The sequence below is a fragment of the Diabrotica virgifera genome, chromosome 1, assembly GCF_917563875.1.
Source record: "Diabrotica virgifera virgifera chromosome 1, PGI_DIABVI_V3a".
Lineage (NCBI taxonomy): Eukaryota > Metazoa > Arthropoda > Insecta > Coleoptera > Chrysomelidae > Diabrotica > Diabrotica virgifera.
The window spans coordinates 297,839,370-297,855,513 of record NC_065443.1 but is presented as its reverse complement, the minus strand read 5'-3'; the positions used below and the strand labels follow the sequence as shown (position 1 = coordinate 297,855,513).

The 16,144-nt window shown below is 34.3% G+C and overlaps 1 protein-coding gene across 1 annotated transcript in view; it reads left to right on the top strand.

Moving 5' to 3' along the window:
• Nucleotides 1-16,144, top strand: part of LOC126879165 (calcineurin subunit B type 2) — a 71,963-nt gene that overhangs the window by 21,634 nt on the left and 34,185 nt on the right. The window contains exon 4 of the mRNA XM_050642181.1: nucleotides 3,447-3,568. Within this exon, the coding sequence (XP_050498138.1) occupies nucleotides 3,447-3,568 (122 nt within the window). The remainder of the gene's footprint in view (nucleotides 1-3,446; nucleotides 3,569-16,144) is intronic.

Here is a 16,144-nt window from a genome sequence, read left to right as displayed (position 1 = left end):
GGCGCCCCAAAGTTGACAAGTTTTTTAAAAAGATGTTTTTAAAAAATATATATTTTTCCTTAACTGTAACGGAAATTAAAAAAAAAATGCTGCGGAAATTATTCACAAATAGATGATTGATTTTTTGGTATAGGTTTCACTTAAGGGTAATTGCCCTTTTTTTAATTACAGGGTGTTACATTACATAATATGAAAAGGACTATATTTTCTACGATATATTTCCAACAGCATCTCTCTATCATCCACCGTTTAGCAAGGGTGGCGCCCCAAAGTTGACAAGTTTTTTAAAAAGATGTTTTTAAAAAATATATATTTTTCCTTAACTGTAACGGAAATTAAAAAAAAAATGCTGCGGAAATTATTCACAAATAGATGATTGATTTTTTGGTATAGGTTTCACTTAAGGGTAATTGCCCTTTTTTTAATTACAGGGTGTTACATTTTAAAAAACCCCTTTTTATACCATCTGAACCGTTTATGCTAGAGTAAAAAGACTTTCAGCGATTACCCATGTACTGGTGCTATTTACAAATTTGTATAATGCACCCCCATTTTTTCCCCGGAACCACCCAAAAAAAAAGAAGAATTAATAAATAAAGTGATTTTCTTGGAATCCTTCACACACAATGCCCTTCATTAATATGCTTCATATATCATTTTGTGCAAGTTATTATTACCCATGCATGGACACTAAAAGCGATTTCCTAGTGCAACCCCTGTAGCCAAAAACAATAAATAAAATGGGGGGTTGAAATTTTTTTTTTGTTTTTTGCTTTTTGATCCATGTGGGCATATGTTTCATCAATAGTGCTTTTCAAAAATATATATGGTTATTGCAACATCCCTGCGCAAACCACCCCTATCCTTGAAAATATACTGCAGAAACTACCCCTATACCTTATCCAGCATGTTTTTACGATTTTCTCATTACCTATTCATTTTTTTTAAACAAAACTTATACAAGGTTAAAGACCACTATTTACTCTAAAAATTAGGTCCTATTCATTTTTTTCGTTTAAGCAACCGTTACGGCACAGTGGCGCCGTAAACCTCATATATGCTTTGACGGGCTCCAGTTTTTGTTTATTTTTTCGTCATCTGTTTGTTTTATTGATAAAGTACTTATGTAAAATAAAACAACACAGTGTAACCTACAAATTATGGCCCATGCACATTTTACATTCTTTGCTCCCCAAAGCTACAGTGGTGGCCGAAAATAAATTTTTTCATATTTTCGCCACCTACACGCATTTTATTGCGTTAATGCTACCTTAATAGCACAATATTCACCCCTAAGTGGTCGCTAAGCAGTGGCGGATCCAGGGAGGGGTGATAGGGGCGATCACCCCCACCCCTCTCAAACCAAGTGATATTATATTTGAAGATTATAAAAATATTCATTTATTTTTATAGAAATACTTATATTATATTAATATTATTTTTATAAGAATGACTTTTTATGCTTTAGCGACAGTGGCGGATCCAGCATCGTTAAGAGGGGGGTGCCAATTGGTTAGATTTCTATAAAAATAAATGAATATTTTTATAATCTTTGAATATAATATCACTTGGTTTGAGAGGGGGGGAGGGAGGTGATCACCTCCATCACCCCTCCCTGGATCCGCCACTGCGTAGCGACCACCTAAGGGTAAATATTGTGCTGTTAAGGTAGCATTAATGCAATAAAATGCATGTAGGTGGCGAAAATATGCAAAAATTTATTTTGGGCCACCACTGTGGCTTTGGGGAGCAAAGAATGTAAAATGTGCATAAGTCATAATTTGTAGGTTACACTGTGTTGTTTTATTTTGCATAAGTACTTTATCAATAAAACGAACAGATGACGAAAAAAAAAAAAACAAAAACTGGAGCTCGCCAAAGCATATATGAGGTTTACGGCGCCACTGTGCCGTAACGGTTGCTTATACGAAAAAATGAATAGGACATAATTTTTAGAGTAAATAGTGGTCTTTAACCTTGTATAAGTTTTGTTTAAAAATAATGCATAGGTAATGAGAAAATCGTAAAAACATGCTCGCCAAGGGATAGGGGTAGTTTCTGCAGTATATTTTCAAGGATAGGGGTGGTTTTCGCAGAGATGTTGCAATAACCATATATATTTTTGAAAAGCACTATTGATGAAGCATATGCCCATATGGATCAAAAAGCAAAAAACAAAAAAAAATTTCAACCACCCATTCTATTTATTTTTTTTTGCTACAGTGGTTGCACTAGGAAATTGCTTTTGGTGTCCATGCATGGGTAATAATAACGTGCACAAAATGATATATGAAGCATATTAATAAAGGGCATTGTGTGTGAAGGATTCCAAGAAAATCAATTTATTTATTAATTCTTCTTTTTTTGGGGTGGTTCCGGGGAAAAAATGGGGGTGCATTATACAAATTTGTAAATAGCACCAGTACATGGGTAATCGCTGAAAGTCTTTTTACTCTAGCATAAACGGTTCAGATGGTATAAAAAGAGGTTTTTTAAAATGTAACCCCCTGTAATTAAAAAAAGGGCAATTACCCTTAAGTGAAGCCTATACCAAAAAATCAGTCAATTATTTGTAAATAATTGCCGCACGATTTCTTCTTAATTTCCGTTACAGTTAGGGAAAAATATATATTTTTTAAAAACATCTTTTTTAAAAACTTGTCAAATTTAGGGCGCCACCCCCGCTAAACGGTGGATGATAGAGAGATCGTGTCGCAAGTAAATCGTAGAAAATATAGTCCTCTTCATATTTCTATAAAAGAAATTTTTTGTAAAAGTTACAGGAAGGGCTACGTTCCGCAAAAACCACAAATTACCCCCTTTAAAGGGGTGAAAAGGGAGGTTCCGGAGCGAAATTTTTTCAGAAAAAGTTAGTCTTATAATAAGCACCCCTTGATATACCAGAAAAAAAATAAAACCGGACTTGTGTCCATTTTGCAAGGTTCAACCTTTGTTTCCTACACTACGCGTTAAAAATACAATTTTACAATACAAATATGCTACTTTAAGGCACTAGTGCTTTAAAAAAATTTTAAGGCACTGCAGTTCGTATTGACCGTATATGCAATTTTGATGTAATGTCAAAAAAATATAAAATTGGAATGTCAGTCAAGTTCAAGTAAAAGTTTTTGTAGATATTGTCCTGTAATTACGTTTGTAGAAAAAATATTGTATGATATGCGTGTTAAAAAGTACATTTTTAAGGCACTCATGTGAATTGCAGAACTAGCTTTCGCTCATTCTGCAAACTTTCACATGCGTGCCTTAAACGTGTACTTTTAACACGTATATCATAAATAACTATTAAATATATTTTGAAATATTTTATTAATATAAAATTTTTGACTTACGATGTTATTAATTCTATATTCCTTTTGTGCCATCATGTTTTCGAAAGAAACTACAGAAACAGAAAAAGCTTTAATCTCCGTATAATTTTTTTTCAGAATTCATTCAGGGTGTGTCTCAATTCAGCGTAAAGGGTGACAAGCTCTCCAAGCTTAGATTTGCTTTCCGGATCTACGATATGGATAATGACGGATACATCTCTAATGGAGAACTATTTCAGGTAAGGTTCTATATTACAGGATTACTATATTCTAGTTCAGTGGTGCTCAGACTTTTACTGTGTGGGATCTACCACATAAACTGCAAGCGTCCAGCGATCGACTGCTACTAAAAAACAACAGTTTTGAAAATAAAAAACTTTGTTGCACATTTCTATTTGATAAAAAGTTGTAACTTCAGAGAGTTGTAATTAAAGTCATGTTTTTCATCCTAATTTTATTTGGATGTTGATGCATGGCACTGCATAATATTCACAAGATTTTCATATGATGGTACAGAATTACCGAGGGCCAGATGCAAGCATGATGAGATATGTTCGTCAGTTAGCCGATTATGATACTTTGATTTCACTACCTTCATTTGGGAAAATGCAGACTCACACAAGTATGTTGATCCAAAGAATGCTATGAGCTTCAGAGCTATTTGTCTCAAATATGGACATTTGTTATACGGTATGATAGACCAAAATTTCTTATCAGCCGCTCTGGACTTAGTGTGTATATGTTACGGTCAATGATGTAAATTGGACATTGACGTTAATGGCCGGGCATTGTCGTGAATGTCCATTTTCCTTGGTTATTAACGACAATGCCCGGCCATTAACGACAATAACCGTAGCTATTGGCCAATGTTGTAAAAACTTAACGTAGAATTAGATTTTTCATCAATAACCGGTCAATAACGACAGTGCCCAGAAGCAAATGGCCAATGTTGATAAATCGATGCCTCAGAAGATAATAATCGGTGTGAGTCAGTAAGTGTTTAAAATGAGATACTAAGATGTGTCTGAACGTAGTTGCAGAAATATAAGTAGTTATTAAAAACAAATAAAACGTCTTTATTTATCATAATATGGGTAACATATTCATAAATACAAACAAGGAAATAATAATATTTTTATATACAGTGTGGTGCAAATGAAAGGAATAAATTCGTTATTTCGTAAACCGGCGACTTGAAGAAAAAATTCCGAGACAGGTCGATTTTTATTTTTAAATTATGATATTTTGGCATATATGGCGTACTATAGTGACGTCATCCATTTGGGTGTGATGAGATGACGTAATCGATGATTTTTTTTTAAATAATAATAGGGGTCGTGTGCTACCTCATTTGAAAGGTTATTCAGTAACATAAACACTTATATAATTAATTATAAAGGGTGACAAAAAAAAATTAATTAAATTATTTAACAAAAAAAAAAGAATGTATGTAATTTATTTAATTCAAAATACATTTTACTGCTGTCTTGAATCAGAAAAAAATGTTTATTTCACAAATAAACAATGGTTTTACGCTTAAATTAATGTTTAAACTTCCAAGAGGCAGGTGGCTGGCGGGAGCTGGCTTGATCATTGAATTTAATCGATAAGCAATGTTTAATGGTGAAATAAACCTTTTTCTCTATTTTCGGGTAACAGTAAAATGTATTTTGAATTAAATAAATTACATCCATTCCTCTATTTTTGTCAAATAATTTAATTCAAAAATTTATTTTGAACACACTATAAATAATTATGTAAATGTTTATATTACTGAATAGAGAATTGAATAACCTTTCAAATGAGCTAGCACACGACCCCTATTTCCATTTAAAAAATCATCGATTAACTCATCACGACCAGATGGATGACGTCACTAGTATGACATATATGTCAAGATATCTTGATTTAAAAATAAAAATCGACCTATTTCGGGATTTTTTCTTAAAGTCGCCGGTTTACGAAATAACGAATTTATTCCTTTCATTTGCACCAACGAAATTCGGATGGAATGGCCCCGTCCCATTCAAACAGTGAAGCGAGATTGCGACCAACATACAAGAGAGAGGTCCTAGAGAGAGACAGAGAATGCCAGGGAAAATTTGACAAGTAACTCAAAATTTCGTTTCACTGGCGCACCAACGCTTTAAAGATTTGAAACTGTGAATTTTTCGTTTGTTGGCAAGCATATACAAGGCATTAATAAATACTATTTTCACATATTTCATTTCTATATTTAATTTTTGCAGTAATTCTATATCTACCTATTTAGGTACTTTTTGACTACTTTTTTTAGTAATATTTATATATTAAACTATAATGTCATATGTTATGGGTCAAAATAGTATGGCCGGTTACAATAATTTAATTATATATTTCAGCATAATTGATTTAAAATATATTTACAGCTGCAAATATTGGTATTCTTAGCATTTTGATACTTTTTACAGTTTTTTTTTGGTAGTTCTTCTTTAATTACTTTCTTATTTTGTCGTAACTTCCCAAAGCCCAAAAGAATATATCCATTCATTGTCATATTATACGTTCTTTTTATACATACTATTTTTTCTACATTCTTTTTATACGCACTACTGTGTACTCTAAAGTGAATTTAAATCCTGTTTTATTACTTATTTTCATCTACTTCTACTTATTCTTATATTTCCTAGTTGTTTTCTTATATTTATTACCCATTTTCTATAGCTACCAAAAATTTAGTCGTTTCCGTCGAACTCTCTGTTCGAATGGTATATACACTGTGGGCCGAAATAAAGGAGTACATTTTTTAGTTGAAAATAATTTTTTTGTTTTTTTGGGCGATTTAATTTCTTTTTGCAGGGCTAATAGCCTAACATGTCCTCAACATGACTGAAAATTTGGAAGCAAAAATAACGTACAGGGTCGGACTTATAAAAAAATGTATGTAACGGTGCATTTGAGCTCGTTGCAAATGAAAACTGTCTTAACTAAAATTGAACTGATATGCTCTTTTGGTAGGTTAACTATCCAGAACACTTCAACCAAAACGAAATTTTTAAAAATTACCGGATTCGCAAAATATCATTTTTTTATTTAAATAATGTTCAGAACACGCCTTCGCCATATAATTTAAAAAAATCTCGAATTTGCAAAATATCATTTTTTACTTAAATTAGGAAATCTTATTCAAGTAATTTTCTAATAATATGTTCTCTGAACAAAACCCTCTTGACACTAAATTACATCTCTTCCACGGAGCGGCCGTGGGTAACAGCATAAACGCTGGCCTCATACGCCAGTAGACGTGGGTTCGATCCCTGCCAAAGACAAACCATTTTCATTTCCAATAATGACACGAGCCGTCTCACCGTGCCTGGGAGAGTACGTTAAGCCGTCGGTCCCCCTGGGCTAGTGTACATCGACACTAGTTACTTGAAACAGGGTTAAAGATGTAATTGGCGCTGGAACTATCCGAAAGGATCTCCCCGGCAAAAATGCCATACGATATTATTATTACATCTTTTCCATCGTTTTTGCCTCATATTAGCAGTAATTTTTGTTAAATATCTTAAGAATTTCTCAAACGCAAACATATGTCAATTTTACTTAGTAAGCCATGACTTCTTAGGTTGCCATGCAATTTGTTTGACATTTATTGTTAAATAAGTAAATTGACCATAATGCCATTTTTCAGCAAAGAGGACAGAATGTTAATTAAATATTACCGTGAACAATATAATTACGGTGCCAGAAAAATTGTAAATACATTTCCTGAGAAAAATTTGCATATTGGAACGATAGGAAAGTTCTTAAGACATCTAAAAAAAAGACATCTAAAAAAAGGAAACCCATGGGTCTATTGAACATAAATGTGGAAGAGGAAGGAAGCGAAGCTCAAGAACTGAAGAGTAAGGGTTGCTAGTAAGTAATTGCTAGAGTAAGGGTTGTTTTAGGAAATTTGCAATCTGGCCAATCTGTTGGAACAAGGAAAATCGCAATAGACAATAGGATTTTCCGCTTAAAGAAGACTGCCATTTTAAAGTATTTAAAAAAGTTTACTGTCAAGGACCTACTGCCAATGTAAGAGAAAAATGACTGGAAAGATGTAATTTGCGACTCTCCGCAAAGAAGATTCCGCTCTGTGAAGACATTAGAAAAATATGATTTTCAGATGAAAACAAGTTTTACTTATATTGATGCCGGGGTACGAACAAATCTTGCAGCACATATTACCTGAAATTGAAGGAGTCTGTTATGATTGTACTTTCCAGCTGGATGGTGCTCCTTCGCATCCTTCCCACAATACAAGGAAATTATTGTGTGAAAATTGCCCGGACTATATTGAGCCAGATTTGTGGCCACCTAACAGCCCAGAATTAAATCCAGTTGACAATTCGTTTGGGAAATTTTCGAAAAAAATTTATATGACGGACAAGAATTTGAAACCATCGAACAACTCTAAGAAAGAATGCAGTTTGCCCGGACTATATTGAGCCAGATTTGTGGCCACCTAACAGCCCAGAATTAAATCCAGTTGACAATTCGTTTGGGAAATTTTCCAACAAAATTTATATGACGGACAAGAATTTGAAACCCTCGGAACAACAAGAAAGAATGCAGTTTGCCCGGACTATATTGAGACAGATTTGTGGCCACCTAACAGCCCAGAATTAAATCCAGTTCACAATTCGTTTGGGAAATTTTCCAACAAAATTTATATGACGGACAAGAATTTGAAACCATCGAACAACTCTAAGAAAGAATGCAGTTTGCCCGGACTATATTGAGCCAGATTTGTGGCCACCTAACAGCCCAGAATTAAATCCAGTTCACAATTCGTTTGGGAAATTTTCCAACAAAATTTATATGACGGACAAGAATTTGAAACCATCGAACAACAAGAAAGAATGCAGTTTGCCCGGACTATATTGAGACAGATTTGTGGCCACCTAACAGCCCAGAATTAAATCCAGTTGACAATTCGTTTGGGAAATTTTCCAACAAAATTTATATCATCATCATCATCCAGCCTCAAAAGTCCACTGCTGAACATAGGCCTCCTCCCCTAGTTTCCAACCCCATCTATCCTGCGCCGCCCTCATCCAGTTTTTATTTACCTTTCTTAAGTCGTCAGTCCATCTTGTAGGCGGTCGACCGACGCTTGTCTTGTCTTCTCTTGGCCTCCATTCCAATAACCTCTTCGTCCATCGCCCATCTGTCATTCTGGCTACGTGTCCTGCCCATCTCCACTTCAACCTGGCTATCCTCTCGATGACGTCAGTCACCTTTGTTCTTCTCCTGATTTCTTCGTTTCTGATTTTGTCTCGCAGAGTTATTCCTAACATTGACCGCTCCATTCTTCTCTGCGTGACTCTTAGTTTGGTAGCCGAGGTTAGTTAAGGTAAGTGTTTCTGATCCGTACGTCAAGACTGGGAGGACGCACTGATCGAATACCTTTCTCTTTAGACATGTGGGTAACTCACTTTTAAAAGTTTCTCTCAGTTTTCCAAATGCTGCCCACCCAAGACCGATTCTTCTCTTCAGCTCATGAGTCTGGTTACCAGACAAAATTTATATGACGGACAAGAATTTGAAACCATCGAACAACAAGAAAGAATGCAGTTTGCCCGGACTATATTGAGCCAGATTTGTGGCCACCTAACAGCCCAGAATTAAATCCAGTTGACAATTCGTTTGGGAAATTTTCCAACAAAATTTATATGACGGACAAGAATTTGAAACCATCGAACAACAAGAAAGAATGCAGTTTGCCCGGACTGTATTGAGACAGATTTGTGGCCACCTAACAGCCCAGAATTAAATCCAGTTGACAATTCGTTTGGGAAATTTTCCAACAAAATTTATATGACGGACAAGAATTTGAAACCATCGAACAACAATATCTAACAACAAATCTAATAGAATAATGCCTTTCTTTTGCCCTTCATGTAGGGATGCTTTAAACATACCTGCCCTTATAAAAAAAGTTAATGATCTGGAATTAGAACTCCAAAATTTCTCATCAAGCCTTAATTGCAAAATCACAACTTTAGAGCAAAGGATACTAAGAATGGAGATTTACGAAGCTGATAAAGTAACTCAAAGTTCCAAATTAACTGTTTCAAATTCTGATCATGTGAAATCAACTGACACTGGTAATCATTATGAATCGTTTATAAGTGAATATAGTGAACGTCGTAAACGTGAAAATAACCTTATGTTGTTCAATGTTCACGAATCTGCCGAAGATTTAAAAACAGTTGAAGAATTACTTTCAGGTTTTACTGAAGTATCCATAAAAAAGTTGTTTCGTGTTGGAAAGCAAGGAAATAGGCCTCGACCAATTAAAGCAATTCTGGACAGTTCTGCTAGTGTTATTCGTGTACTAAAAAACCGAAGTCAATTACCTTCAAATATTAGAGTTAGCTCCGATCTTACTATCAGTCAGCGAAATTATTTAAATGAACTTAGAAAGGAACTGGAAATAAAAAAAAGTGCTGGTGAAACAAATCTGACTATCAAGTATGTACATGGAATTCCTAAAATTTTACCTATTAAAGAAAAAAACTAATCTGTAGGGATAAATCTAATTTAAATCATTCAAAGCTATCTGTTTATTTTCATAATGTGGGAGGCATGCGTACGAAGTTGATAGATTTTAGTCTAAGTGTATTATGTTCGAGTTATGATGTTATTATACTTGTTGAAACATGGTTGACAAATAGCTATTCTGATTCAGAATTGGGCTTGGATTCTGATTATAATATCTTTCGAGCAGATCGTGATAATTTTGATCATTTTAAAGATAAGGGAAGAGGTGGCGGTGTCCTTATAGCCGTTAAGAAAAAGTTTAACAGTTTTGCTCTATCTATACCTCATACTAAAGTTGAACAAATTTTTGTACTAGTTAATATTGGAACAGAGAAAGTTATTTTTGGCTCTGTGTACATACCGCCACGGTCTGATCATGAAATATACGAAGATCATTGTAATGTCCTTGATTTTATATTAATGAACAATAACTACTCTAAGGTTTTTATTTCTGGTGACTTTAATCTTCCGAATGTTACGTGGACAAACGATAATTTAGGAGTTAGTTTATTGAACTATCCACCAAATTCACCAGCTTTACATATGGTCAATTGCTATAGTTTTTACAACCTTTTTCAAAATAATTTTGTGTCCAATAGTAGAAATGTAATTTTAGACTTAATCTTTTCTAATTGTAACGAGTTGAGTGTTGTAAATGCTGCTGATTTAATTTTTCCTAACTCCCTTAACCACAATGGTGTAACATTTGATGTTAATATAATAAATAACAGTGATCCTTTAAAGTACGCAGAGTCATATTATGATTTTAAAAACGGTGATTATATTGGTATGAACTTTTTCTTGTCGGAAATAAATTGGGATTCACTAAAGGCTTTGAATATTGAAGACGCTGTGTCTAAATTTTACGATATTGTCAATCATGCAATAAATTCTTATGTTCCTAAAAAAGTATGTAAGACAAGTACATTTCCAATTTGGTTTAGCCCGGAGTTAAAACGACTAATAATAGAAAAGAAAAAATATCATAAAAAGTATAAGATGTTCAACAATTATGATGATTTTATTATTTTTCATAACTTACGATCTGAATGTAGTACACTGAGTAAAGATTGTTATAATTTATATGTTAGAGATTCTGAATTTAGAATTAATAATGACCCAGGCACTTTTTGGAAATATATAAACAGTCGCAAAAAAAATTATGATGTACCTTGCCATTTATATTTAGGAGATGATCAAAGTAGTTCTGGGGAGGAAGCTGTGAATTTATTTGCCAAATTTTTTTCTACAGTGTTCACTGACCATAATACTACCCCCCCACAATATCAATTTGAAAATGCTGGTAACATGAGTTCATGCTCTTTTAACATAAATACTATTTTTGAGAGTATTCACAATTTGGCTCCTAAACTAAATTTTGGCCCTGATGGCATTCCTAACTATCTATTAAAACAATGTGTTTGTACTATATCTAAGCCATTGTGTATACTCTTTAATAAATCTTTGCAAGAAGGGGTTTTTCCTGATTGCTGGAAACGAAGTTACGTAAAACCTATATTTAAATCTGGTTCAAAGTCAAATGTGGAAAACTACAGAGCAGTTTGTACTATATCAGCAATTCCAAAATTATTAGATTATTTAGTTACTAAGCAGCTTACTTGTGAATTCGGCAGTATTCTGGTGAATGAACAACACGGTTTTGTACAGGGTAATAAATCTACAGTAACTAATTTACTTCTTTATCAGAATGACATTGTTATTGCTTTGGAGAACAAATTACAAGTAGATTCCATCTATACTGATTTTTCTAAAGCATTCGATAAGGTCAATCATAATATCTTACTTGCAAAACTTACAGCATACGGTGTTTCTGGAAGTCTCTTTGATTGGATGCAAAGTTACCTGACTAATCGAAGTTTAAGTGTAAAAATAGGATGTTTTCTTTCTAATGCTTTTACAGCTACATCTGGAGTACCGCAAGGTTCCCACTGTGGCCCCCTTCTATTTAATCTGTTCTTGAATGATGTTCACTCTATTTTTAAGGAAGTTAACTTTTTAATGTTTGCTGATGATGTTAAAATATATAAGACTGTCAATAATGAGGATAACATTTTTCAGCTTCAGTCACAAGTAAATGATTTTTATGAGTGGTGTGGTAGAAATGATATGGAACTTAATATTAATAAATGCTTTTTAATAACTTTTGCTAGATCCCATTCGCCTATTCACCATCAATATTTTATTAATAATACTCCTGTCACACGTGTGAACGAAATTCAGGATTTGGGTATAATATTTGATTGTAAATTAACATTTTACTCTCACATTGACCATACTGTTTCGAAAGCATTTAAGATGTTGGGTTTTGTATTGCGTTCATCAAAAGATTTGTCAATTCACACAATAAAAATCTTATATTGCAGTATCGTGAGATCAATTATTGAATATGGTTCTATTATCTGGTCACCTAGTTATGCATATCAAATCCTAAATATTGAAAAGGTTCAAAACAAATTTTTACGTTTCGCAGCTTTTAAGATGGGTTTAACAGTTAGAAATTATACTTATGATAATATATTAAAGAGATTAAATTTACAAACTCTTGAACGCAGAAGAGTCATGTTGGATATTTGTTGTCTTCGCAAAATTATCTCTGGTGTTATTAACTCCGAAGAATTGATAAGTCTTGTATACTTTAATATACCTGCTAGATTGACACGAAATCCACAAATATTCAGGGAACAACGACATGCTACAAATTATGGTCAATATGCACCAATTAGTAGATTGGCCCTGTATGGAAACAAGTTTAGTCATGTAATAGATCTGTTTGGTTCTTCAGTTTCCTCTATTAAACAAGAACTCGGGCGTCTTGAATTTTGAATTTAAAAAATTAAATAGATTTAACTGTTATAGTTAATTCAGTTGTTTTCATCATTTACAAATAATTTATATTCTTTTTTATTTTTTATGTTTGTGTTTTATAGTTGTAGTTTTACATGTATCTAAATTTTATATTTTCATTATTATGACAAAAGCTCTGCTTTATTGTATTTTGTATGTATTGGGTTTATCCCGTTAATAAATAAATAAATAAACAAGAAAGAATGCAGTTTGCCCGGACTATATTGAGACAGATTTGTGGCCACCTAACAGCCCAGAATTAAATCCAGTTGACAATTCGTTTGGGAAATTTTCCAACAAAATTTATATGACGGACAAGAATTTGAAACCATCGAAAGTAAGAATTCAGTTTGCACGGACTATATTGAGCCAGCTTTGTGGCCACCTAACAGCCCAGAATTAAATCCAGTTGACAATTCGTTTGGGAAATTTTCGAACAAAATTTATATGACGGACAAGAATTTGAAACCATCGAACAACAAGAAAGAATGCAGTTTGCCCGGACTATATTGAGACAGATTTGTGGCCACCTAACAGCCCAGAATTAAATCCAGTTGACAATTCGTTTGGGAAACTTTCCAACAAAATTTATATGACGGACAAGAATTTGAAACCATCGAAAGTAAGAATTCAGTTTGCCCGGACTATATTGAGCCAGCTTTGTGGCCACCTAACAGCCCAGAATTAAATCCAGTTGACAATTCGTTTGGGAAATTTTCGAACAAAATTTATACGACGGACAAGAATTTGAAACCATCGAACAACAAGAAAGAATGCAGTTTGCCCGGAGTATATTGAGACAGATTTGTGGCCACCTAACAGCCCAGAATTAAATCCAGTTGACAATTCGTTTGGGAAATTTTCCAACAAAATTTATATGACGGACAAGAATTTGAAACCATCGAACAACAAGAAAGAATGCAGTTTGCCCGGACTATATTGAGACAGATTTGTGGCCACCTAACAGCCCAGAATTAAATCCAGTTGACAATTCGTTTGGGAAACTTTCCAACAAAATTTATATGACGGACAAGAATTTGAAACCATCGAAAGTAAGAATTCAGTTTGCCCGGACTATATTGAGACAGATTTGTGGCCACCTAACAGCCCAGAATTAAATCCAGTTGACAATTCGTTTGGGAAATTTTCGAACAAAATTTATATGACGGACAAGAATTTGAAACCATCGAACAACAAGAAAGAATGCAGTTTGCCGGACTATATTGAGCCAGATTTGTGGCCACCTAACAGCCCAGAATTAAATCCAGTTAACAATTCGTTTGGGAAATTTTCCAACAAAATTTATATGACGGACAAGAATTTGAAACCATCGAACAACAAGAAAGAATGCAGTTTGCCTGGACTATATTGAGACAGATTTGTGGCCACCTAACAGCCCAGAATTAAATCCAGTTGACAATTCGTTTGGGAAATTTTCGAACAAAATTTATATGACGGACAAGAATTTGAAACTATCGAACAACAAGAAAGAATGCAGTTTGCTGGACTATATTGAGACAGATTTGTGGCCACCTAACAGCCCAGAATTAAATCCAGTTGACAATTCGTTTGGGAAATTTTCCAACAAAATTTATATGACGGACAAGAATTTGAAACCATCGAACAACAAGAAAGAATGCAGTTTGCCCGGACTATATTGAGCCAGATTTGTGGCCACCTAACAGCCCAGAATTAAATCCAGTTGACAATTCGTTTGGGAAATTTTCCAACAAAATTTATATGACGGACAAGAATTTGAAACCATCGAACAACAAGAAAGAATGCAGTTTGCCCGGACTATATTGAGACAGATTTGTGGCCACCTAACAGCCCAGAATTAAATCCAGTTGACAATTCGTTTGGGAAATTTTCCAACAAAATTTATATGACGGACAAGAATTTGAAACCATCGAACAACAAGAAAGAATGCAGTTTGCCCGGACTATATTGAGACAGATTTGTGGCCACCTAACAGCCCAGAATTAAATCCAGTTGACAATTCGTTTGGGAAATTTTCCAACAAAATTTATATGACGGACAAGAATTTGAAACCGTCGATAGTAAGAATTCAGTTTGCCCTGACTATATTGAGCCAGATTTGTGGCCACCTAACAGCCCAGAATTAAATCCAGTTGACAATTCGTTTGGGAAATTTTCCAACAAAATTTATATGACGGACAAGAATTTGAAACCATCGAACAACAAGAAAGAATGCAGTTTGCCCGGACTATATTGAGACAGATTTGTGGCCACCTAACAGCCCAGAATTAAATCCAGTTGACAATTCGTTTGGGAAATTTTCGAACAAAATTTATATGACGGACAAGAATTTGAAACCATCGAACAACAAGAAAGAATGCAGTTTGCCGGACTATATTGAGCCAGATTTGTGGCCACCTAACAGCCCAGAATTAAATCCAGTTGACAATTCGTTTGGGAAATTTTCCAACAAAATTTATATGACGGTCAAGAATTTGATACCATCGAACAACAAGAAAGAATGCAGTTTGCCCGGACTATATTGAGACAGATTTGTGGCCACCTAACAGCCCAGAATTAAATCCAGTTGACAATTCGTTTGGGAAATTTTCCAACAAAATTTATATGACGGACAAGAATTTGAAACCATCGAAAGTAAGAATTCAGTTTGCCCGGACTATATTGAGCCAGCTTTGTGGCCACCTAACAGCCCAGAATTAAATCCAGTTGACAATTCGTTTGGGAAATTTTCGAACAAAATTTATATGACGGACAAGAATTTGAAACCATCGAAAGTAAGAATTCAGTTTGCCCGGACTATATTGAGCCAGATTTGTGGCCACCTAACAGCCCAGAATTAAATCCAGTTGACAATTCGTTTGGGAAATTTATATGACGGACAAGAATTTGAAACCATCGAACAACAAGAAAGAATGCAGTTTGCCCGGACTATATTGAGACAGATTTGTGGCCACCTAACAGCCCAGAATTAAATCCAGTTGACAACTCGTTTGGGAAATTTTCCAACAAAATTTATGACGGACAAGAATTTGAAACCATCAAACAAAAAGAAAGAATTCAGTTTGATCGGATTAAATTGAGACAGATTTGTGGCCACCTAACAGCCCAGAATTAAATCCAGTTGACAATTCGTTTGGGAAATTTTCGAACAAAATTTATATGGCGGACAAAAATTTGAAACCATCGAACAACAAGAAAGAATGCAGTTTGCCGGACTATATTGCGACAGATTTGTGGCCACCTAACAGCCCAGAATTAAATCCAGTTGACAATTCGTTTGGGAGATTTTCCAACAAAATTTATATGACGGACAAGAATTTGAAACCATCGAAAGTAAGAATTCAGTTTGCCCGGACTATATTGAGCCAGCTTTGTGGCCA